The sequence below is a fragment of the Ochotona curzoniae genome, unplaced genomic scaffold, assembly GCF_017591425.1.
Source record: "Ochotona curzoniae isolate NIBS_2020 unplaced genomic scaffold, NIBS_Ocur_1.0 contig_2321, whole genome shotgun sequence".
Classification (NCBI taxonomy): domain Eukaryota; kingdom Metazoa; phylum Chordata; class Mammalia; order Lagomorpha; family Ochotonidae; genus Ochotona; species Ochotona curzoniae.
The window spans coordinates 22142159-22166366 of record NW_024465421.1 but is presented as its reverse complement, the minus strand read 5'-3'; the positions used below and the strand labels follow the sequence as shown (position 1 = coordinate 22166366).

The 24208-nt window shown below is 54.7% G+C and overlaps 2 protein-coding genes across 5 annotated transcripts; one reads left to right on the top strand and one right to left on the bottom strand.

Annotated features, from left to right (window-relative positions):
• Positions 1-438: 438 nt before the first annotated feature.
• Positions 439-9316, top strand: DNAAF8 (dynein axonemal assembly factor 8). 3 transcript variants are annotated; one of them, XM_040973419.1, is made up of 8 exons: positions 439-1191; positions 1952-2098; positions 2367-2873; positions 4106-4223; positions 5317-5443; positions 5909-6049; positions 6264-6350; positions 7874-9316. In XM_040973419.1, the coding sequence occupies exons 1-8, from the start codon at positions 1090-1092 to the stop codon at positions 8139-8141; spliced, it is 1497 nt and encodes a 498-aa protein (XP_040829353.1). In that variant the 5' UTR covers positions 439-1089; the 3' UTR covers positions 8142-9316. The 3 variants fall into 3 exon arrangements, with proteins under 3 accessions (XP_040829353.1, XP_040829352.1, XP_040829354.1); XM_040973418.1 differs by having other exon boundaries at positions 5858-6049; positions 6270-6350; XM_040973420.1 differs by lacking the exon at positions 7874-9316 and having other exon boundaries at positions 5858-6349.
• On the bottom strand, positions 1174-20876 carry ZNF500 (zinc finger protein 500). Of its 2 annotated transcripts, XM_040973421.1 has the most exons (7): positions 20783-20876; positions 20059-20524; positions 17149-17321; positions 16753-16832; positions 15800-15908; positions 11270-11758; positions 1174-1468 (listed from the first exon to the last, which is right to left on the bottom strand). In XM_040973421.1, the coding sequence occupies exons 2-7, from the start codon at positions 20475-20477 to the stop codon at positions 1239-1241; spliced, it is 1500 nt and encodes a 499-aa protein (XP_040829355.1). In that variant the 5' UTR covers positions 20478-20524; positions 20783-20876; the 3' UTR covers positions 1174-1238. The 2 variants fall into 2 exon arrangements, with proteins under 2 accessions (XP_040829355.1, XP_040829356.1); XM_040973422.1 differs by lacking the exons at positions 1174-1468; positions 20783-20876 and adding an exon at positions 20688-20715 and having other exon boundaries at positions 9839-11758; positions 15800-15911; positions 17149-17302; positions 20064-20524.
• Positions 20877-24208: the final 3332 nt, after the last annotated feature.

Genomic DNA, 24208 nt, shown 5'->3' with positions numbered 1-24208 from the left:
GCGGGCCGGTGACCCAAGGGTCCGCGAGGGGGGCTTCACGAAGCGTGTGTCACCCTTGGTAGCTGCGCTGTGACTCGAGGGGCGCGAATCGGAGTGACGCGCCGGAGACTTAGGACCGCGCAGGGTGGGGAAGCGGAGGCGAACCCGACGTGAGTGGGCTCGGGCCTGCCGCGGCTGCGGAGCAATAAACTGGACGGGACGCGGAAAGCGGGCCGGGAGCGGTGGGGAGAGGACCAAGGGTTTCCCTGGTTCGGATTTAAAATGTGATCAGCACCCCCACCCCACCCCCGTCCCAACACACACGGTTGCCACAGCAACCGGCCGCCTCGTGGGTGGGGCTAACGGGCTGCGGCCAAGAAACGGACCAGGAGAAGACGGCCAAGAAACGGGGTTCGGGGAAGACTCAGGGTTACGCCCTCGCTGGCGAGGGGTTGCGGCGCTGGGCTGTGAGCCTTCAGGATCTGGTCGGTCCTCACCACACGTTGCCGGGAGTGACACCTGTTTCCCCTCAGCCATGAGCCTTCCCTCCACAAGTTAGACCCTGCTGGTCCTCGTGAGACCCTGTTCCAGACTTTGGTCCTACAGTGCCAGCACCCCTCTCCGCGTTCCTAAAACAACTGCCTGTTCCCCAGGGTCCAGGTGCCCCACTAGTGGGGCAAGAGCATCTGAGTGGCAGCTGCAAACACAGGACCACAAAGGGGCCTGGAGCAGTGCTGGAAGAGGGCTTGAAATTCCCCCTTCCCTTTCCCATGCCGTCTTTTCCTTTGACACTCCTCTCCATGTCTAGAAAACGGAGATATTATGTTTTATGGGGTGTCTGGGTATCATGACACACCACACACGTGTACACATGCATGATTGCTATGTCCATGTATGCTGCACACACAAGGTCATTGTGTACATGACACACAGAGACACGCACGGTCCCTGGCTCTGTAAGCTTACGGAACCGTGATGGCAGCTGCTCTCTCTACCACCTGTCACCCCAGCAGTACTCACCTTGATTCTGCCTGCCACACCCCCTGCCCTGTGCTCCACAGGGCTCCTAGGATGAGAGCACGCTGAAGCAAGCCGTAAGCCTGGGCCACCATGGCATCCAGAGACCTAACACCCTCGCTGGGCTCCCCCTGGGACGCCATCCTACAGGCTGTCAGAGACCAGCTTCCATCCCTGGACTCAGACTCCTCCTCGGTGAGCCAGAGTTTCCTGGAGGGACCCTGCACTGGGCCAGAGCTGAGTCAGAGGTGACTGCCAGCTGCCACGCAGGGCACTGCATTCTGCAGACCTGCCCCTTGGACCATGCACTTGGCTTTTGAGTCCCTTTTAGTCTGGATCAGGGGTGTCCTGGTGTTCCCACTCTGGCTCTCGGCTCTCCATTCCAGGACCTCGGGATAGTCCTGGCTTGGGGTCCCTGAGCTAGCCCCTAGGGTGCCAAGCACCGTCAGCCATAGGCTCCTCAGCACATGACCTGGCAAGGGCTCAGAGTCAACCCGGGCACCTGCAGAGACGAACAGTGGTTGCTGAGGCTAAGGAGCAAGGTGACCCCAGAGCTCAGTGCTCAGGGCTTTGTCCTGCTCTCAGTCTCGCTCTCTGTGAAGGGGAGAGGCCAGTATAAAGCCTTTGCCCTCTAAAAAGTGTGATGAAGGGGGCAGGTGTGATAATAGCACAAAGGAAGACACATTTTTAAAAGTTGCATGACATTTTAAAAAAGAAATGCTTTTAACCATTCAGGACTGCTGACTGGAGACTGACCACCTCACTGCCCCGTTACTTGTGTAACACCTGCCGCAGGCCAGGCCTTGGGCACAGTGTAGCTGCCGTACCCATGTCAAAGTCCTTGGCCCTTGCAGAGGGCACAGGCTCTCCTCAGGTTCTCCTTGCAGCAGGCCTGAGCTGGCAGGGGAGGTTGGAACCCATACCTTGTAACCCAGGAACCCTTGTTTGCCCACAGTTGGATAGTGGGGAAGAGGAGTTGTTCGTCTTCCAGCGAAATGAAACTGTCCTCATTCCAGACCTGTCAGAGGAGCTGGCAGAAGACCTGGCCGACGATGTCAAGTTTGGGGCCTGGGTCCCTGCGGCTGAAGGTTCTCCTTCCCAGGTCTGCGGGTTGGGGGGCTTCAGGGCACCCTGTGGTCAGAGAGTTGGGGGGCATCCCCAGGGCTCTCAGGAGACCCTGCACGGCAGTTTGGTGCTGAAATGGATCAGAGCACTGAGCAGCCTCCTTCAGTACAGCCCGGGGGCCCCAGGTGCCCAAGGCTAAGCAAATGATCACTGGAAATAGTGGTGATGGCTGTTTCAGTCTTAGGAATGTCATCAGTCACTGAACTGTGCAGATTTTCATGCTATTTTTTTTTTTTTTTTTTGAGGATGGAACTGAGGCTGCAGTTCTGGTGCCTGTGGAGCAGACCACACAGCCAAGGACTGACTGCAGAGTCAGGACAGAGGACTCAGCCTCTGGGAGAGGGAGAGCTCCAGAGAGCTGTGGTGAGACCAGCTGTCTTCCCGGGACAGCCAGAGAGACTCTCACGCGGCTGGATGGGGACCTCAGGAGCAAGTCCTTTGACACCACAGGGTCGCAGAGTCGACCCTGGCACATGCATGGAGGAGCCATCCTCCTGCTCCAAGACGGAGACCAAGACACAGAGCCCCAGGGTGCTGCCCCTCCAGACTTTGCAGGCCGCAGGGCCCTGCGCCGAGCCAGGAGGAAAATGATTGAGAAGGACATCCTCCACAAAGTGACCTGGGATGCCCAGGACCCGACCTGCGGTACCCAGAGCCAACCCCAGGGGGCGCCCTGCGCAGCTGCAGAGTCAGGTCCCCAGCCAGAAGACCCTATGGGACCTCTGGAAGGGCCACCAGTGCTCTCACTCCAGGTGGGTGTCCCCTGCTGCACCCTCATCCCTGGGCCTGTGCCCTATAGCACGACCACCTTCCCAGCTGGCCCGTGGGGACGCGGAGCCCAGAGTCCCAGGTCCACCACTGGGAACAGCAGTCTTGGTGGGTGTGGGATGGTCCCACACTAAGTCCCCCCACGTCTCATACTCTGAGAGAATGCTGACCCAGCCTGCCTGAAGAGAAAACGAAAGGAGTACAGTCCCAGGATCAGATCCTGAGCATCTGCCCTGGTGTATAATTCCCGGGCTGGGGAAATGTTCCTCACTGTGGCTGGACTCAGGGTACCGTGCATGCTGACCTCAGCACGTCAGTGAGGGAAGCAGCACTGTGGCGAGGCCAGTCCCCAGCTGCTACCTTAGATGCACAGTGGCTGCCTTTCTGACCATGGCAGAGTCTCAAGGTGAAACGTAGGCCCCCTGAGCTGTGCAAGCCAAGTGAGCCTCAATGGGTAGGTGAGGCATCTCAACTCACTGCGCCTTCCTTACTTGGAAGTAATTTTTAAAGATTTCATTGGTTTATTTGAAAGGCACAGTGACAGAAAAAGAGGATAGACAGAGGTCTTCCATCTATTGGATTCACTCCCAGATGCATGTAACAGCCAGGTTTGGACCCGGAAGCCAGCTAGGATCCTGCAACTCCAACCAGGTCTCCCACACAGGTGACCTGGGCCATACTCCGCTGCCTCCCCGGGCACATTAGCAGGGAGCTAGGTTCAAAGTGGAGCAGCCAGAACTTGAACCAGAGGTGCCGCCTGACCCACCGTGCCACCATGCTGGCCCTTCAGGTAGTTTCTGTCACAACGCAGAGAACACTAGTCCCCACATGAGCCTTCTCCATTACTGTTTAACTAGAGCGGCCTTTGTGCTCCGCTCATCTCAGCCCTGACAATTTGTTCTTTTCCTTACCCACAGGGCTGCAGACTTGAGGCTGCACATAATAAACACTCCCTCACACCCTTCAGGCGGGGCGCCTGCCAAGAACAGGTGGATTTTGGACTTGCCTGAACTTAGATGGCTTTAAATACAACATAGATTTCCTCCTGGTCAAACATCTTTGCACCTAAAACCAAAGTGTTAGCCACAGAAAGGCTTGGCCAAAAGCAGCTTGATGTTGGGTTCGGTGACAAGGGCAATGCCCAAGGCCTGACCTCTACCCTATCCCCTGGTCGCACCACTGGAACACCCTATAACCACCAGGCTGACCATTTCAGCAACTGGAAGACTGGGATTTGGATTCCATCCTCCAGAGCCTGTCGGGGCTGGATGACAGCCAGGGAAGTCGCACACCTGGGACTGTGTGGTGGACAGCTGACCTCTCCCAATGCCAAGGTTTGACCCCAAACTCCTGACCCCAAATGAACCCCTGCCAGCTGCTCCTTATAGGGCCTTCCAGAGCCATGGGGGGACCAACCAGTCCTGTGGACACACATTTACTGTCCTTGAGCAGATCACTGTCCTGAACATGCAGACTGCCAGTCCTCAACAGACTTCATTCCCTCATTCAACAGATGCGTGCCTACACCCCTTATTCCATGACTCATGTGCCAGAATTCCATATGGGCACCAGTTTGTGTCCCAGCTACTTTGCTTCCCATTCAGCTCCCTGCTTGTGGCCTGGAATGGCAGTGGAGGATATCCCAGGGCCTTGGGACCCTATGCCCACATGGGAGACCCAGAAGAAGCTCCTGGCTTCAGAAAGGGTCAGCTCCGGCCACTGTGGTCACTTGGGGAGTAAACCTGTGGATGGAGGATCTTTCCCTCTATCTCTCCTCTGTTAATCTGCCTTTTAGGGCCCGGCATGGTGGCCTAGTGTTGAAGTCCTTACCTTGCATGTGTTGGGATCCCATGTGGGTGCTGGTTTGTGTCCCAGCTGTTCTACTTCCCTTTCAGCTCCCTGCTTTTGACCTAGGAGGGATGTCTAGGATGGCCCCAGGCCTTGGGACCCTGCGCCTGCATGGAAGGTCTGGGGGAGGTTCCTGGCTTCGGACTGGCTCAGCTCTGGCCATTGCAGCCACTTGAAGAGTGAGCCAGTGATTACAGCATCTTTTTCTCTGTCTCTCCAACTCGGGAACAGTAAGCCGAGTTAGACACCCCATAATGCTGTGCAGCACAACACCATGGACTCCTCATGAGATACCCAAGAGTACAGACATGGGGGAAGCTGGACAAGCTTTAGGCAATCCTCTGGGTATAAAAACATGGTGCCTTGCACTGTCCCTGAGGCCAGCTGGACCTGGGGTCAAGTGCAGAAAGGGGAGATGCCCTCACCACATTAAGTCCCCTGGTGTCACCAGGCCCCTGCTCCTGAAGACACTGCCCTGCAGAACCAGGACCCATGGGCAAGCCTGAGGTGCAGACCACAGGGAGCTGTGAGGACCCTGAGCCCCGACTCAGCAGCCTCCTCTCCTCTGGTGACCCTCAGAGCATACTGTGTTAAGAGGCCAGGACAGGCTCATGGAGCAGCTGGCACTGCTGAGTGCTGCCCAGTCCAGAGCCACCACGTCTGCCCGGAGGACGCCTGCTGTCACCCCTCAAGACGCTGGAAGCAGGTGGGCCTCTGCCAGCCAGGGCCCCTGTCATGTCACGTCTGTCAGTGACCTTGCTGAATGGGCTCACTGAGGGTGGGCTGTTGGCTATGTGCTTTCTCAAGATTAAGCAAGTGGTCCCACAGACTTCATTTTATAGAGAAGACTACTGAGGTCCAGGGGTCCTGATTCCCCCAGGCCATCAACAGCAGAGCTAGGGCTCAGACCCCAAAGCCACCTGACATTGCCCAGAGCCCTTTGTGGCTCTCCACAGGCCTCCCTGGGAGTGTCCAACAGACATGGCCAGGACTGTACTACACCCTGGTGTGTCCAAAGCGTCCACTCAGACCCCCGGTGTCACTAGGCCCCTACTCCTGAAGACACTGCCCTGCAGAACCAGGACCCATGAACAAGCAGGTCATGTCTGAGCCGGCCCAGGTCTCAGTCCATACAGAAGCAGCTCAGGAGCCCCCGCATTCCTCATGGCAGGTGTGCTTTGACCAAGTCAGGCTTCCAGGCTGAGCCAGACAAGAAGGGAGCTGAGGGCCGATGGCTGAAGGCGGAGCCCCCCACCATCTTCATCGACCTGCGGCAAGCAGGGCCACCTGGCCACCACTTCTCCCCAGAAAGGTACAGGGAGGGAAGCAGAGAAGGGAGAGCAGATGCTCTTGGGCTGAACTCTATGGAAACTGTCTAAACTGATTCCCATCACTCCACACCTGCCTCTGCCGCTCCGCCTAAGTCCCACAGCCCTTTGGTTTCGGCTACCTGCCACCCCCCATCCTGGTGGTGGCTAAGCCTGGCTGGTGGATGGGGCACCCCATAAACCCAACTGCTTCTACAGCTCCAGCTCCAGTCACAGTTCCTCTGACAGCGAGGAGGAAGAGGAAGAGGAGACTCGGGGAAACCAGCAGGGCCCTGCAGCATTGAGGTAACCACAGGGGGCTCTGCCGTGGAATGTTCCATCTCTGCCCCGCCCCCGGCTTCCTGAGCCTCATGTTTCCAGCCCAGGGCCAGTGGGTAAGGACCGGTGTTGCCTTGGAGGTAGGGTCTGGGTGTGGACGGCATCAAGGATGCCCTAGCACATTCTTGATAAGGGTGTAGTCCCACTTGTCTGAAAAGCAGCTCCCTAAGCTGATGGGGAGTTAAGTGGCCCTGTTACTGTCAGTGTTGGAAATAAAGAGAGAGTGAAGGCCGGGGCAGAGGTGATAGCCTTCAGGAAGGAGAGGCAAGGGGAATGAACGAACAGATGTCAAATTCTCAGACGGCTCAGCTCTAGGTCATAACAGCTTCCCCTCAGCCCCATGTCGTGGCTCCTACTTTTGGTGACTGTCAAAATCTCCTCCAGCATGTCCCCTAATGTGACTGAACATATGGGCAGCAGGTCTCCTGTCAGAAGCCTATGTCACACTAACAGCTGCTGTAACAATCCCAGGGCACTTCTGGAAGCCCCCTGGCATCACAGTGGCTATGGCCTCCTGTCAGTATCTCCCGGCAAGGACTGGCTTTTCCTTGATAGCGGGCAGGGCTGGTGTGTACCAGGTGAGCCCCGTCACCCCATTGCCAGGTGAACTCTGTATCACCTGCCTTAACTAATGACCTGGCCTGCAATCCAGACCACTGCCTTCTCCCATTCCGTGGGGACTGGCGGTGAATCTCTGTCCCATTAGAAAATTGGAGAGGAGGGGGTGGTTTAGTTCCTGCCCCCAGCAACTCCAAAGGCAGCACACAGAAGTACTCAGCAGGTGGTGGAGTTCTCATGGCCCAGGCTGACTGAGCACTGGTCACTCCATCCAATGGAAAGCTAAACGCATCTTTGGTCTTCATATTCTCTTCTAGAATTTTCCATCATTTGAATTTTTTTTTTCTTGAAAGGCAGAACAACAGAGAGGAAGAGAGACAAAAATACCATATCCAATGGTTGACTCCCAAAAATAGCTACAACAGTCAGTTGTGGGCTGGGTCAAAGCCAGGAACTCCTTCATGGTCTCCCACCTGGGTGACAGGGTCCTAAGTACTTGGCCCATCTTTTGCTGCCTTCCCAGACAAGGGAAGCTAGATGGGAAGTGGAGTAGCAGGTTTCAAACCAGCACTCCCATATGGGATGCCAGTGTTGCAAGTAGTGGCTTAAGCCACTGCACCACACACCAGCCCCTCAATCAGATCTGTAACTAACTTAGACTGAAATTTGGAGACTGAAGTCAGGAAGGGTGGATGGTGACGCTGCCTTTCTTCCTGGCTAGACAAGTCGCTGGGGGAAGTGTGAATGTTTGGGCCCCCACGTGGTGAGGTCTTGCTGCACTCACGGGAATGGAACATCAGGCACCCCACCTGCTTCCCCTCTCCCACTAGCAACTAGGCCCATGTCACTGCCTCATTTGAAATGGAAGCCATCTGCCAGCCTGTGTTCTCGGTGGGGAGGCCTCAGCCTGAGCTTGCTATATCTCCTTGTAGGGCCTGCACCGGGAAGAGTCAACTTCTCCAACAGCTCAGGGCATTCCGCAAGGGGACAGCTCAGTCCCAACTGCCTGCCAAGGACAGCTGCGGGGGACAGAAGGTCCAGGCCCCTGAAGATCTGGCCCAATCAGGAGCTGAGAAGAAACATGAAAAACTCTGGCCTGAGGGGCAGGGTGCCCAGACCAAACCCCTAGGAGGACAGTCCCAGGCCCCCGGGCCAGGGACAGCCAGGGAGCCACTGGTACCACCCCTCGGCCAACCATAGAAGGGTCTCAGAAGCAGGTCAGGCAGTCTCCCCATGGATGCAGGTCCTGATGGGTGACTGTGGCCTGTCGCTCAGCCCTATTAGAGTTCAGTGACAACATCTGCACGCATGTAGAACATATGTAAACACAGACTCACAAAGCACAACAAACCTGGAAGCAAAATGGCACCAACCCCAGAAAGAGACGGGAGGAGAGATGGGGCGGCTGCCATGCTGCCTTCCACCAAGACCTTCCACCCCTATCCACTTCCTCTCTCTCCTGAGATGGGCATGTTACTTCTGTCACACACGTGGCTCTCTGGGAGACCTCGGCTTGAAGGTTCCTCAGTGCACACCCAACCAGCTGCTTGGAAGTTGGGGTGGCAGCAGAAACTTCCTGATAAAGCATAAAGACACACAGAGGTCACAGGACTTGCTGGGTGTGTACACTAAAAGTTAGAAACCTCGTTGCTAACAATGTAACCAGGGAGGGGTGGCCGGCTGGCAGGCCAAACCCCATGGGGGCACCCACTTTCCCTCGGCAGTTACCCTAAAGCCTGACCCCTGGTCCCTCTGTTTTAGAATCATTCATTGGTCCTGAGTAACTCCCTCCTTTTGCCACAAGTCTCCAGCATGCCATGCTCTCCTGCCCCAGGGAAGAGCAGAAAAGCATCACCTTGGGCCCCTACAACATGGGTGCAGGCAGCAGGACTGGGAGCCTGGCAGGACACTGTGGTGTTCAGCTGGGGTCACAGCTGGCTGTCATGCCACTGAGGCTGGGCAAGGGTCTCTGCATCAAGACCAGTGACAACATCAAACAACCCCAGATGCAGGCCGCCAGTGATACGGTCATGGCTTCTCTTCAGCACCACCCTCATCTGTCCCCTGGGACCCTGGCACCAACCCCATCGCCACCGGGAGCAGTGTTTCCAACAGAAGACACAGCAGACATGCTATCACTGTGGCCTCGGCCTGCGGCATACCAGCTCCTGTCACTGGGGAGCCTCCACTTGCACACAGCCTCTGCTGTGGCAGCTTAGCCCTCAGCCCATGCTGGTTTTTCCTGTAACTCTACTTCTTCCTCTTTCTGCCCCTTCCAGTGCCACTTGGTTCAATCAGAATGTTTCACAAAACATTGCGAAAAATAAACTGTTCTGAGTTCACCTCTGCCTATGAATCCATGCCTTAGAGGCCAGCTGGGGAGCTCAGACATGGGTCCCAAGCCAGTTCTGCCACCCAGGCCTAGTGTTCATCACTCAGAGGCTCCATTCTCTACCTACTTGTAAAATAATCTTGACAGGGTCTGCTCTGTGGCATAGCAAGTTAAGCCACTGTCAGTGTCAGCTTCTAATCCAGCTCCCTGCTCATGCACATGGAAAAGCACATGGAAGATGACCCAAGTGCTTGGGCTCATGAACCCAGGTGGGAGACTTAGAAGAGGCTCTTAGCTGTGGCCTGACCCATCCCTTGCCATTGCAGCCATGCGGTAAGTAAAGCAGCAGATGGAAGATCTCTGTCTATTCCTCTCTTGGTAACTTTACCTTTCAAATAAAATCTTTTAAAAAATAACATTCTGCAACACAGAACTGCGTGAGATGACATCACTGCTGTCTGCAATCTGCACACCATCGCCTGCATCCAACAAACAGTTGGGGGGCAGGTGGTGCAGGAGTGAGCAGAGGCCCGCAGGAGAAGCCCCTGACCCTGGCATGGGCTGAGGTGTGAACATGTCTGGCAGGGAAGAGGGCACGAGCCAACCAGGCTGCTCCACAGACAGTTTCTGCAACACCATCTGAGCTGAGAGGAACAAGCCAGGCCGTGGGTTTCAGGGAAAGTTGGTGGGCCACAACAGTGGGCTCTTGTGGTAGGGTGGCTTGGCCACGTGTGGCTGAGGTCCACATGCCCCACCAGGGCTGCCAGCACCATCTGCAAGGGAAAAGCTGTGCTGAGACCATGTGGCTGTACTCTTCAGGGTGCAGGGACCAGCTGATCAGGACTGACACTGTTTATTATGCAAACAGAACTCCAGGTGACACCTGGGTGACAATGCAACAGAGCACCACAGGCTGCTACAACGGCCCAGGCCTCACTGCTTGGACAATATATTCTATAATCTAGAAGCAGCTGGCCTATGACTGCAGTGACAACTAACTTTACCAGAGGTTTCCATCCTGTTCCCCTTGGCCCCTCTAACCAGGTGTGACTACAGACAGGTCAGCCAGCCTCACACCTCTCACAAGCCAGAAGGTAGCTTGAAGGTGCCAGACATCCCACCAAAGGAAGCCATACCCTGGGGAAGGACTCCAGAGGGCCTGGTTAGGAAGATGGGATCCCAGGAACCCCAGACTCACCACACTGCTGCAGTCCTGGAAAGCCCCACTTCGCAAGGTTGTTTCTGAACTGGAGGGACAGTGGGGGGCTGGGAGAATTGGCCCTCGAGCCTCACAGCTGCAGAGGCAGTTGCAGAGGTCCCCCGAGGGGGCTGAGCGAGTGCTCCCAGAACCTTGAGACATAACTGTATGGGGATCTCCGGGGATATAACCAGTTAGGATGAGGTCACAGAGGATCAGGGCCCTAAATCCTCACTAAGGCAGAGTCACAGTACAGCGGGCAGAAGGCTGTGATGACAGCCAGAGTTAGGAGCAGTGAGGCTGCAAGCCAAGGCATACCACGAGCCAGGTGGGCAGGTGAGGGATCATTCCCAGGGCCTCTGTTTGGCTTTGGACTCGTGGCCTGCAGTTTAGAACAGGCTGCCATGGGCAAAGCCTTCATCGGTGCTGCCTGGGACAGCTGCCCCAGGACGCTCGTGCAACCTGCATACCTGCTGCCAGACTGCAGCCCTGAAGCATGGCCTCTGGCTCCCTCCCAGCCTCAGGTGTTCTGGCCATGTCCTCCTGCCCACAACAGGGGCAGTCAGCCTCAAGATGCTGTCAGCTCATGGATGGAAAGGGAGCCCAGCAGTTTCACAAATGCTGCAGCTGAGAACTTGTGGAATGGAGCCTCTCCTGGGTGGTATCAGGCTTCAGCTCCCAGAGCTTCCTGAAGCTGGGGTGGACAACTGGCCCTAGAGTGAATCCGCTGGTGCTTGTGCAGGTCAGTGCCTCGGCGGAAGCCCCTGCCACAGGCTGGGCAGGTATAGGGCTTCTCACCTGTGTGTGTCCTGCGGTGGGCGCTGAAGTGGGAGCTGTTGTTGAAGCTCTTGCCACACTGGCCGCACACATAGGGCCGCTCCCCAGTGTGTGTCCTGCGGTGGATAACCAGGCTAGAGCTCTGGCTGAAGCGCTTTCCACACTCAGGGCACGGGTAGGGCTTCTCACCCGTGTGCACCCTCTGGTGCGTGCTGAAGTTGGAGCGGTCGCTGAAGCCCTTCCCGCAGACCAGACATTTGTAGGGCCGCTCCCCGGTGTGCGTGCGCTGGTGCTTGGTCAGGTGGGATGTTTTCCCAAAGGCTTTGCCACACTCAGGGCAAACGAACGGCTTGTCGGGTCCTCGGGACCCCCCTCTTCCTGGTGGGGGACAGTCTCTCCGCTGCTCAGCTATGGCTGAGCTCCAGCACTGCGCTGACAGCACCCGGTACCACTCTGTCCTCATGGGCTTCTCCCCAGGATCACCGCCATCCTCCACCTGCATGGCCATCGCTGGGACAGAAAGCAGAGTCAGGGAAAGATCAAGGCAGGCAGATTCCCTAGCAGGAGTGTTTTAGACCCCAAAGTCAATACCCTACAGTTCTGAACTCCGGGAGCTTCTGGAAGATAGGGAAACTGAGGCCTAGTCAGCAGATGGGTATGCAGCGGAGCCTGGGCTGTGGACCCAGAGTTGGGGCTGTGACCTCCAGATTGTGACTGGGGAGAGAATTTGTACTGGGCCTCCAGTAGGTACAGAAAACTTTCCTGGGTGCCCAGTCTACCCCATTATGGAAGATGCGCCAGGCTTGAATAGCAAAAGTGCTGCGACAGAGGCCTCTGATGGCAGTAGGACCAGGAGGCCTGGGACCACCTTAGCAGGACCTCTTCCCCGTATTCTCAGGGGCAGCCCGAACCCCTTGAGAAGATCCAAGTTCAGGAGCCACCACTGTTGCAATGCAGGCACAGAGTGAGCTGAATGATGCAGCAGACCCTGGCAGGCTATGTGACAGTATGTGTGTGAGTGTGTGTGGGCAGGGGAGGCAGCAGGGGGCAGCAGAAGGCATCAAGAGAGTCCCTGTGTGGTGCCCCAAGCATGTAGCAGGAACTCCCTGATTCCACAGCAAGGAGGTGACAGGAAATGACCTTTGGAATGTCCCCTGAAGGCACTGTCCATCCCCAGACTCTTTCTGCTTATCTCTAAACCTGTACTTCTAGAAAGCAAAGTGTGGGCTCAGGGCTTACTGGGGGCTCAGTCCCCCCATCTGCAGAACTGGGATAATGATGAACCCCTCCACCACTAGGCATGGTCAGAATTTTTCAGGGGCCAACAATGCAGTACAGGGGATTGACCTGCTGCTGCCTAGACACCAGCTAACTGTATAAGCACTGGTTCAAGTCTAGCCTACTTCACTTCCAATCCAGTTCCCTGCTAACATACCTGGGAGGCAGCTTGGGCCCTTGACACTCATGTGGGAGACTGGGATGGGATTCCTAGCGCTTGGCTTTGGCCTGGCCAGATCTGACTGTTGTGGCCAGCTGGAGATGGACTCACTGTGTTTCCCCTTTTCTCTGTGTAACTCCTCCCCCCCCCTTAAAGATTTATTTATTTTTATCAGAAAGGCAGATCTAGATAGAGAGGGAGAGACAAAGATCTTTTTTCTGCAGGTTCACTCCCCAAGTGGCCACAACGGCCACAGCTGAGCTGATCCAAAGCCAGGAACCAGGAGCTTCCTCTGGGTCTCCCATGTGGGTACAGGGTTCCAAAGCTTTAGGCTGTCCTTAACTGCTTTCCCAGGCTACAAGCAAGGGGCTGGATGAGAGTGGAGCAGCCGGGACATGAACCAGCACCTATATGGGATCCTGGTGTTGAAAGTGGAGGATTAAACAATTAAGCCATTGTCCTAGGCCCTCTGTAAGTCTTTCAAACAAGTAAATCTTTAAAGACAAAAACCCAAAAACTAAAAGTGTCTAGGTTAGGACAGATTTCTTGTGGAGATACCAGCATCCCTGGCCCCCAGCCCCAGGGGGTCTGTTTCTCTGCATTTCAAATGAGTATATAAATCTTAAAAATGGGGCCAGCATTGTGGCATTTTAGGTTAAGCCTCCACCTGAAACACCAGAATTATTTATGGATGCTGGTTTGAGACCTGGCTGTTCCACTTCTGATCCAGCCCCCTACGAATGTGCCTGAGAAACAACAGAAGGTGACCCGTGTGCTTGGGCCCTGGCACTCACGTCGGGGACTCTGAGGAAGGTCCAGGCTTCTGGCTTTGGCCTGGCCCCAGCCCTTGCCATTGAGGCCACTTAGGGAGTCAATCAGTGGATGGAAGATTTCTATCTCCTCTGTAACTGTCTTTCAAAAGGTTAGGCTGCTGCTTGTGACGCTGGCATCCCATATCAGAGTGCGTGTTCAAATCCTGATCCCGCTCCCTGGTAATGTGCCTGAGAAAGAAGTGGATAAGGGCCCAAATGACTGGGCCCTGCTACCTACATGGGACACCTGGATGGAGTTCTGGCCTCCTATTGGCCTGGTCCAGCTCAGCCCAGGCTATTGCAGCTTTTTGAAAAGTGAACCAGTAGGGCCCGGCGCGGTGGCGCAAGTGGTTAAAGGTCCTCGCCTTGCACCCCGGGATCCCATATGGGCACCGGTTCTAATCCCGGCAGCCCCGCTTCCCTTCCAGCTCCCTGCCTGTGGCCTGGGAAGGCAGCAGAGGACGGCCCAAAGCTTTGGGACCCTGCACCCGCGTGGGAGACCCAGAGGAGGCTCCTGGCTTCGGACTGGCATAGTATCGGCCCGTTGCGCTCACTTGGGGAGTGAATCATCGGATGGAAGATCTTCCTCTCTGTCTCTCCTCTCTGTATATCTGCCTTTCCAATAAAAAATAATAAAAATAAATCTTTAAAAAAAAAAAAAAAGTGAACCAGTAGATGGAAGTGCTTCCTCTCTCTTTGCCCTAAATAATTAAATCAATTGTTAAAACATGTGTGTGTGTGTGTGTGTGTGTGTAAGAGCACGAGAGAGACAAAGTGAAAAAGAGAGGGAGAAATAAAATAAAGTACCACAGTCCAGTCCAACCTTCTTCCATCTGCCCAGGAGACCCTCAAACCTCTCCTGGGGTTATCATGTCTCCTGGGCTCACCCTCAGCCAGAAGGTAGCAAACCAGGCCTCTTCCAGTGAGTACAATACCTATGCAGCACGTTCACGTCCATTTTTTTTCCTATTGGTCACAGCTACTTCTGGGCTAGGATGGGACTAAGTAGTTACACTTGACACTACAGGGCTCCTAAGAGCTGAGACACTGTCTGGTCTGCCGGCCTCTGGCTGGGCTATTTAACCTGAACTTTATACATACAGACATTAAGGTCTAAACTCTCAGGAAAGGGGAGACTGTAACATGGAACTTCCATTTCCTTCTCTCTGACTCACAGCTGTCCCTGCTTGAAACCACCAAGGTTGAAGACCAGACAGCCATCCCTGTCACCCTAGCAGACAATCAGGGCCTTGGCCCAAGGCACCCTTCCTCCAGAAGGGTGGCTGAGAGTGTGAGCCAGGTCAGAACTCCAGGACTGCACAATTCCTTTCCACAGATCAAACAGGGTGGGAGCAATCTCTGGCAAAGTTCAAAATCCAGACAAGTGAGAGGTGCTGGAAGGGGAGGAAGTGAGGAATCAGGGTCCCGGGTGCTCAGCTCCTTGGGAAGGTTGCTAGGAGGCTCTGAGAGGGCCAGGGCTGGACCATCGCAGGAGGTAGGTGCCTCGGAGTGGTCACACATAGGGAGACAGAGACCAAAGAATGAGCAGAGGTCCAACAGCTGCAGACACGGCCCAGCGTGCTGCCTTTATGTGGCAGCAGCAATGTGTCCGTTCACTCATTCACTCAGCAGATGCTTATGAAAAATGCAAGGACAGAAGGAGCTGTGTGGAGGGTGAATTCACACGTGAACTTGACCCAGGTGCTACTGTGTGAGTGTGTGGGAGATGTGACTGTCAGAGAAGCAGACTGCTAGCTTTCCCATGGACGACTGCACCCAACTGGCCAGAGGCCTTGAGGGCAAAACCGGGTTTCTCAGAGAAGCACCCATGCCTCAAGATCAACACATGCGCCTCACACTCCATCTCAGTTATAGCCCGCTGATCTGCCCTATGGATTCTGGACACATGGGCCTCCCTGACTGCAGATGGACTCCTGAGACTAAACCTGCACATGCTTCCTGCTAACTCTCCTTGCACAGCTTACTCCCAGCAGTGTGAAGAGAGGAAGAGATGGCACTGCAGCTGTGATCTCAGGCAGACTGCTGGGCATCAAAGCAGCAGCTTCCTGCACCAGGGCAGAGGCAGAAACTGAAGCAAGGTGAAGCTGTACCTACTGTGAGTGGCAGGAACAGAATGCAAGGACCCCAAGGCAGCTCTGGGCATTGACCTGGCCAATGGGTGAGTACCCTCACTGCCCTGTGCAGTGGAGACAGTCTACTAGCAGCTGTGGCCTTGCAGGCCGCCATGGCCCTGGGGCATGAGCTGTACATGCCCAGAGAACAAGGTTTCCCAGCTGTTACCTTCACTCTCCGGCAACACATCCCAGGTGTGGTCATGCTGAGCTGGGTCCAGGTGCTCTTGCTCCTCCCCAGGCAGATACACAGCCACATCCTCCAGGGTCTCTGGAACCTGCTGGAATGTCCCCTACTCAGTCCAGGCTCAAAAGGAACCCCTTTGTCACCCTGACTGAGCCAAAGAACCTGTCCATTGCTGCTGCAAGCCGGGCCCTGTCCACTCCACAGTTCACATTATGGTGGTTCCCCTATGCTGCCATGACTGTCCACCGCCCTAATGTGGGGCTGCCAGTATGCTGCTGTGCTGCACAGAGCAGCTGCCAGCAACCCCATGCTCAGACCCTGGAGCCTGCACCCCAGAGGCAAACAAGTTCACAGCCCTGGGACTGAAACAGGGCAACAGGAGGCCTTGGAATACTTCCAGGCCAGTAGCTACAGAGCCAGCACCAGACACCTGGGTGCTTGGGGAGAAACAAGCAAACATCTAGAAAAGGCAATGCCGCGAAGATGCGGAGTAGGTGAGCAGCTGCTAGCAGCGGAAGGAGTGAGGGGACTGTCAATGGGTATGGGTGCTTTGAGGAAGAGAAATGTTGCAAAATCCCATACACAAGCCGGAAACTACACTACACCTGAAACAAGTGGATTTCATAGTGTGTGGGCTTCACTCCAAGAAAGCTGTTATTGACAAGCAAGCAAGCAAAGGAGACACCTATTGCCAACCAGATAGGGGAGAAACACAGAGTCAAGTTGGGGTTGAGGCCACTGCCCTGCCTCACTACTGGACCCCAAAATCTTCAGGAACACTGCCTAATACTGAGGTGGCAGCTGGCAAGATGGTAAGAGTTTCTAGGAGGCCAGGGTTGCACAAAGGGGGAAACAGTGAGGATCTCCACGCATGCTCAAGCCCAGGTCTGGAGCACAGACCCAAGGACACTGTAGTCCAGGAGCTCTCCACTCACCTGAGACCAGCCTGGAAGGGAGGATGTTGCTGACGAGACAGAACACGACACTGTTTCCTGATTCCGGGAGTCTGCTGGGCCTGGGAAGGTGCAGAGTGAGTGAGGCCCCTAGACAGCTCCCCTAGACAGTGGCCTCCCTCCTCAAGGCCGCATCCACACCCAGGCAGCACCTCCCCACCTACACATACAACACAGCTGTGCACCCTCCACACACACACACACACACACACACTATGCACCCACATCATATACACACAAACACACAGCTGTGCACCTACATCCAGGCAGTACCCATTCCCCACACACACATGGCTATGTACCCACATCTGGGCAAGCCACTACCTCCCACACCGCTCCCAGACCTCCAGCATCCCTCCCCAGAGGGCATCTACTCACCCTTCTTAGTCCACAGAAGGGGACCCTTTTCAGGTTGAGCTGCATGATGCTGGCTGCAGCTTTCAGCTCCATCCCCCGTGGTAAACACCTTTGGCTGAGCCTCTGCCTGGTGTCTCAAGCACCATTCCCCTGTCCCAGGGGGCAACTCAGGGCCCTGCAGAGAGATCAGCCCACTGAGTTTCCAGAGGGCCGGACCACCAGCCCCCACCCCAAGTCCCCTGCACCCGTTCTTGAGCACACAGGGCCAGTTTCCCATTGGCTTGTGTCCACTGCCTGCATGCCACACAGCCTTTCCTCCAGCCAGCCGCCGAGCCTCTCCTTGTCCTACTGCATTGGTGTCACGTTCTTACCCTCTTTTCCTAGGCTCTCTCCCAGGCAACCCATAGTCGGAAAGACCTGCAATCAGTCATGGTTTCGTTCCAGAAGTGCTTGGTAGAGCTGTTGCTGGATTTTCTCAGCCTACCAAGCTTCAGGTACACTGGATGCCCACTTTGCTGATCCAGAAGAGGTGACTTAGATAAAACTGGGTCTCAGAACTGAACTCTGTCTGCTAAGTACCATGACCCTCCGCAACACAGCCCCTGGGAACCCCTGCCTATTCTTTTTAATTATATTTATTTGAAAGGCAGAATGAGACAGTAGAAAAGATATTCCAGCTTCTAGTTCACTCCCCACATATCTGCAACAACCAAGGCTGAGCCAGGCCAAAGCCAGGATCCTGGAATTCTACATAGGTCTCTCACATGCGTAGCAAGGGCCCCAGTCCTTGGGTTATCATCTGCTGCTTCCTCAGCATGTCAGCAGCTGAGACCTCGTATGGATGCTAGCAGCACTGGCCGTGGCCATCACGCTGGCCCTGGGAGCACATCTTAGGGTCTCTCCTATCCAACATTCCACTGTCTTGAAGGAAACAGTCCCCTTGGAGGGTGAGAGGACTGCCCCTCTCTGACAAGTTACTGTGTGCCTGGTGACACAGGGAGGTCGTGCTGAGAACCCCAACATCAAGGCTGAGATGGCTGGGTGGCAATTCTGGATTTGCTCACTGCAGTGCTCATAGGTAGTCGGGTTTTAGAGATGCCTTTCTAGTGGACACATAACAACAGCGGTGTGAGGCCAGTGCTGTGACACAGCGGGTTAAGCCATCTGCAAGGCCAGCATCCTAAACACACCTGGGAACGCAGCACAAGACAACCTCAGTGCTTAGGCCCCTGTCACTCATAAGGGAGGTCTGGACAGAGTTCCAGCCTCCTAGCTTCAGCCTGCCTCAGCCCAGGCTTCCTGTGGCCTTTGAACTACTGGATGGAAAGTCTCTCTTTAGACTTCTCCCTTTCAAATAATAAATAAATCTTTGAAGACAAAAGAGCACAACAGCATGGGGCCAATGGCTCCGCCAGAGGGGGGTAACCTGTCAGCATGTGCCCAATGCCTAAGCGAGGCAGGGCACTGGGAAAGGACTCGGTGCTTTATCATCTTGAGGAGTTTCTACACTCTCCATAAGGGCCCGGGAGGAACTGGAGCGCGCGCTGGGATAGCACGGTCCACAGGACGTCCTGTGATGCTTGCGTCCCCCAGCTGTGCCACCATGTTCAGCAGTCACCGGCCATGGGGACTGGCAGGACTAAGGTACTATATTTAGACTTTTAAAAAATGTTTTTCTTGTACTTGAAAAGAGAAGGTGTGCGGTAGGTTCCCACCTGGCTGGTTTACTCCCCAGATCTCTACAACAGACAGAAGGAAGCCAGAAGTCAGGAACTCAATCTAGGTTCTAACCTAAAAAGGTGGTAGGGATCTTTGTGCCCAAGCCATCCCCTGCTGGCTCCCAGGAGTGCACATTAGCAAGAAGCTGGGACTGCAGCCCAGGCACTCTGATATAGAAGGTGGTCACCAAAGTGGGCGTTCTTTCATTTTGTTAAGAATTATTTTTATTAGAAAGGTAGACTTACAGAGAAAAGGAGAGATGGAAAGCTCTTCCATCTGCTGGTTCACTCCCCAGATGGCCTCAACGGCCACAGCTCAGCTGATCTGAAGTCAGGAACCAAGAGTTTCTTGTAGGTGTCCCCTGTGGGCGCGGGGTCCTAAGGCCTCAAGCCGTTCTCTACTGCTTTGCTAGGCCACAAGCAGGGAACTAGGTGGGAAGTGGAGCAGCTGGGATATGAATCGGTACCCACATGGGATTCTGGTGCTTGCAAGGGGAGGATCAGTCAACTGAGTCATTGTGTTGGGCCCCTCAAGCAGGAATAACCACTAAGGCAAACATCTCTCTGACTCTTAGAATGTAAGGAATCACATGCAGCTGGTAGCTGTTCTGGACGGTTCTGCCCTAGAGAAACTGGGCGACTTCCAAGAGCTTTGAACGGACTTTCTGGGATTCCTCTATCTTTTGGTCCCTTCCACTGCCAGAGCCTTAGACGGTGTCTGGGCTGTGCTGTGTGCCAGCACATCTGCCTGCTTATCCACAGCTAGCATGTAGTGAGGGCTGGCAGATAAAGCTTGTCCCACCGTATCAGAGTCCACGTTCAAGTCCTGGCTGCTTCGTTTCCAATGTAGCTCCCTGCTAATGCACCTGGGAGAAAGCAATGAAACATGGTCCCCTGCCATTCACAAGGCAGACACAGTTGGAGTTGCAGGTTCCTGGCTTCTGCCTAGCCCAGTCCTGTTGAGTGAGGCCATCTAAGGGGTGAACCAGTGATGGAACAGCTTGCTTGCTCTCTCTCACACCCATGCTTTAAAAAAAAAGAGCAAGTAAGTGAGGCTGTACGGTTAACCACAGGGTGCGCACCCAAAGGCCCAAGTGGAGGAACACTGCAGGTGCCTTCCCCAGGTCCTCCCAATGACCAGGACTGGCTGAGGCTGCAGGGCCCAGGCCGCCTCCACTGGCAGCCCTCAGTGCAGAGCCAGCATGCCCTCCACCTCACCCGCTGTCTCTGCTTCCCGGGCTCCTCCCGCTGCAGCCCTTCCACGAGGACAACGGCCTCCTCACCGCTCTCGGGCTGCTGCTCACGCACACGGGCCTGGATGTGCCCTGGCAGCACCGTCAGGAACTGCTCGAGCACCAGCAGCTCCAGGATCTGCTCCTTGGTGCGCAGCTCCGGCCGCAGCCAGCGGCAGCACAGCTCCCAGAGGCGGCTGAGGGCTTCCCGAGGCCCTGCCGCCTCCTGGTAACAGAAGAGCCTGAAAAGCTGACGGAAGGTCTCAGGGCTGGGATCTGGGGTCTGTGGGGAGGGCTCCTCTTCCCAGAAGTCCTCCTCCACTTTCACAATCAGGATCTCCTCCTGCTCCAGGTCCTGCCCCAGGGATGGGAGAGGACAGACGTCTGGGGTGGTTGTCATTGTTGGGGAGCTTGCTCCTTCCTGGGTCTCAGGGTCACTCCAGGCCTCTGCGGAGAAAACAGTAACATAGCCCAACAGGTCTCTTCAGAAGTCTGACCCCACCCGACCCCCGGTGGCTGAGCTTGGCGGGCCCGTCACGTCGTCTTCGAGGGGATGATCACCCTGGACCCTCCATTTTTAGGGTCGGGGCTCCCCGGGAATGGCTGTCACCTGGTCTCATCACCCTCAGGCAGAGGGGAGTGGCCGTGGACGCGGAGCGTGGGTTCGGGACCAGCTCACACAGGCCTCTCCACGCCAGCACTCACCAGCAGCCCGGCGGGGCGCCGTTCTACGCCGGCAGGAAGCCTGAACAGGGCGCGGGAGGCTCCGAAGCTGGACAGCCCAGGACGTCAGAGAGCCGCTAAGCCCCAACCCCAGAGGGTGACAGCCGGGCCTACGAGAGGACTTAAGGGAAATGTAGTCCACACGCTATTGGCTGTGCCGGCTGTCGCTCGTAGAGGACGAGGAGCGTGCTGCATTATGGGAAACCGAGTCCCTCTTCCCGCCTGGAAAGGCCCAGGCAGGTGGGAAGCCAGGGGCCAAGGGTCTCAAGTACTTGGGCCATCCTCCACTGCCTTCCCAGGTCACAAGCAGGGAGCTGGATGGAAAGTTGGGCAGCTGGGCAGCCAGGACACGAACTGGTGGTGCCCACGTAGGATTCTGGCCCATACAAGGCAAGCACTTTTAGCCGCTAAGGTACCATGGTCGGCCCATCACCTTGGTTTTTTATAAACGGGATCCTGCTGCTTGCAATGGGAGAATGAACCAATTGAGCCATTGTACTGGGCACCCATCCCCCAAATAAGTTTTATTTATTTTTATTTTTATTGGAAAGGCAGATCTACAGAGAGAAGGAGAGACAAAGATCTGTCCACTGGTTTACTCCCACGTGGCCAAATCCGGAAGTTGGGGGTAGGGGGCAGGGAGCTTGGAGCCATCCTCTACTGCTTTCCCAGGCCACAAGCAGCAGCGGGATGGGAAGTAGAGCAGCTGGGACACAAACTGGTGCCCATATGCGATCCCAGCGCATGCAAGGCAAGGATTTAGCCACGAGGCTATCGTGCTGCCCAAATACATTTTAAAAATAGAACAGCCAGATCTGCAGGAGGAAAACTGCAGTTCAGCTTATGATTTCCTGGGCTCAAAGGCATTGCTGCCAAACACGGACAGCTGATTCTCCTGACAAATGGAAGAGTCACAATCTGTGCTATTGTGTGAACATACATAGCAACACAGATTGAAATAGAATGGGTGCAGGGGAGCAGCATGATGGCTCAATGGTTAAATCTTCACTTTGCCAGCGCCGGGATCCCATATGGGCACCAGTTCGTGTTCCAGCTGCTCCATTTCCCATCAAGCTCCTTGAATGTGGCCTGGGAATGCAGCAGAGAACAGTATAAACATGGGGACCTGCACCCACGTGGGAGACTAAGAGGAGGCTCCTGGCTCCTGGCTCCTGGCTTTGGATTGGCTCAGCTCAGACTGCTGCAGCCTATGGGACATGAATCAGCAGATGAAAACATCTTTCTGTCTCTCCATAAATCTGATCTACCTTTCCAATTAAGATAGTTTTTTTTTTTTTTTTTTTTTTTAAGAAGAAAGAATGTCCCCTGCTGGCAGTCATCCCAACGGAACGGTGAGACCAGTGGGATCCTGTGCGTGTGTTTGTGTATCCCTGGCATCCAGCCATGGAGACTGTACCCCATGGGGGATGTGTGGTAAACCCTAGAGCAATTCTTAGCTGCCTCGATGGAGTAGATGCTGCTGGCCTCTGTTAAGCAACCCTGTGCCCAGAGGCCAGTGGGAAGCTGAGTGACTCAGCTCCATGGGTCAGTTGTGTTAGGATTTCAGTAGGAGCTTCACTGGAGATGCAGTGGAACAGCTTGGGGCGGGGGGCAGGTAGTGGTGGGGATGAGCATTGCTCTGGGACAGCTACAGAGGTACCCTACGCACCAAGGGGTCTTCTCTGCTGCTGTGTGAGATGGTGGCTCTGCCCCCATGTAGCACCATGTGGGGGAGGGTAGGTGGTCTGTATGCATCCTGGGAGCCCCCTGGATTCTGGAGTCCACCCAGATTGTTGGTGTAGGGGTGGGCTGGTGAACTCCGTGTTAGTGACGTGTCCTCATCACCTGCTCTGTGCTGGTGTGGCCCTGTCCTTGCAGAGTGGGAGAGTGTGTGTGTGTGAACTCAACAGAAAGTAACACACACAGGAGCTAGCAAGCTCATCACCTGGAAAAGCCAGGTGGGTTTTCTGAAGGGAGTGACTTCTGTCTGCTATCTATTGAATGAGTACCATGCTGTCCCTCCTTGCATGATTGCAGATGTGCCTCTGTGACACAGGTTGCTCTTTTCTTTTGTTATCCTGTCGGTCTCAGCTTTGGCCCTGACCAGGTGGGAATCTGAAGTTTGCTTGCTGCTGAGGGTTCTGGGGAGTTTTAGGAGAGCAGGACTCCTCTGTCCTGTGGGCTGGATGCTATGGGCATCCACTCTGTCTTCTTGCCATCTCTCCAGATTATGGCAGGTGTATCACAGAAACGACAATGCTGGGTCTGGGCTGAGGCGAAGCTGAGAGCCAGGAACTCAGTCCAGATCTCGCCAGCAGTGGTGGGAACCCAACTACCTGAGTCCTCACCACTGCCTCGCAGGGTGTGCACGAGCAGCAAACTGGGGAAAGGAGCCGGAGCCTGGTGTCAGATCAAGGCTCTCTGATGTAGGATGTGTGAGACTGCGGAACTAAAATAAGAGCTAAACAGTACTAAAGTGTGCTGAGTGATAGATGAATCAAGAGAATAGTGTGTTAAGCAGTAGGTAAACAGTACTAGAATGATAGTAATAAGAAATAGTATTAGGAAGTAGTATTAAGAAATAGTTCAATAATAAATGAATGTCTAGCAATAAAGAAAATAATGAAAAAATATGTAAATGTTAAAAGATAACATTAGGTGATTATAGAGATTAAGGTTAAGAGATAGAAACTAGTAGTTGGATGAGTAATGGTAATTAAAATATAGTATAGATAATATTAGAATGATGCTGATTAATTGCTAAACTAACCACTAAGTTTGGCCTCTATAAAAGTGCTTCGTTTGATGCAAAGGGGAACCAAGATAAAGCCATGACAGGCCTCGGACAGGCTAGGCCTAAGTTTCAGTCCCTAGAATTGAGGCACCTGCTCACCCCGAACTGGGCCACCTCACACTCTAGACAGAGTTGACCAATCAGAGGAGATTTGAAAAATCCCTAATCATCAAGTGGTCATAGCGATAGAGGCTGACCACTAGGGTGGGCATGGATAAGAGACTGACCATCAGAGTGGTCACGGGCAAAAAACTGACCAGTTATAATCTTGTCAATGCCCGTTCTTAGAATCAATGACCCATTCCTGGAACTGCAGCCACACCCTATATAAACTACGTAAAATGTATGGTCGGGGTCCTTGTCAAGATTCCACTGTGTTGGATGGGACTTGGACCCTAGTGCACTAGCAATAAAGTTCCTTTGCTTTTGCATTATCTTGTGTGGAACTCCTCTCTTCAAGGCGGTGGGATAAATTCCAGACCCAACAGAAGCAGCTTTCCTAAACAATGTCTTGACTTTGAGGCTGAACATGGGGCCCAGGCAGGGAATTCTTCTGTGTTGGGTCCTGGTCAGAATTGGTAGGAGAGTCCAGTTTACTACTGAGCTCTGGCTCT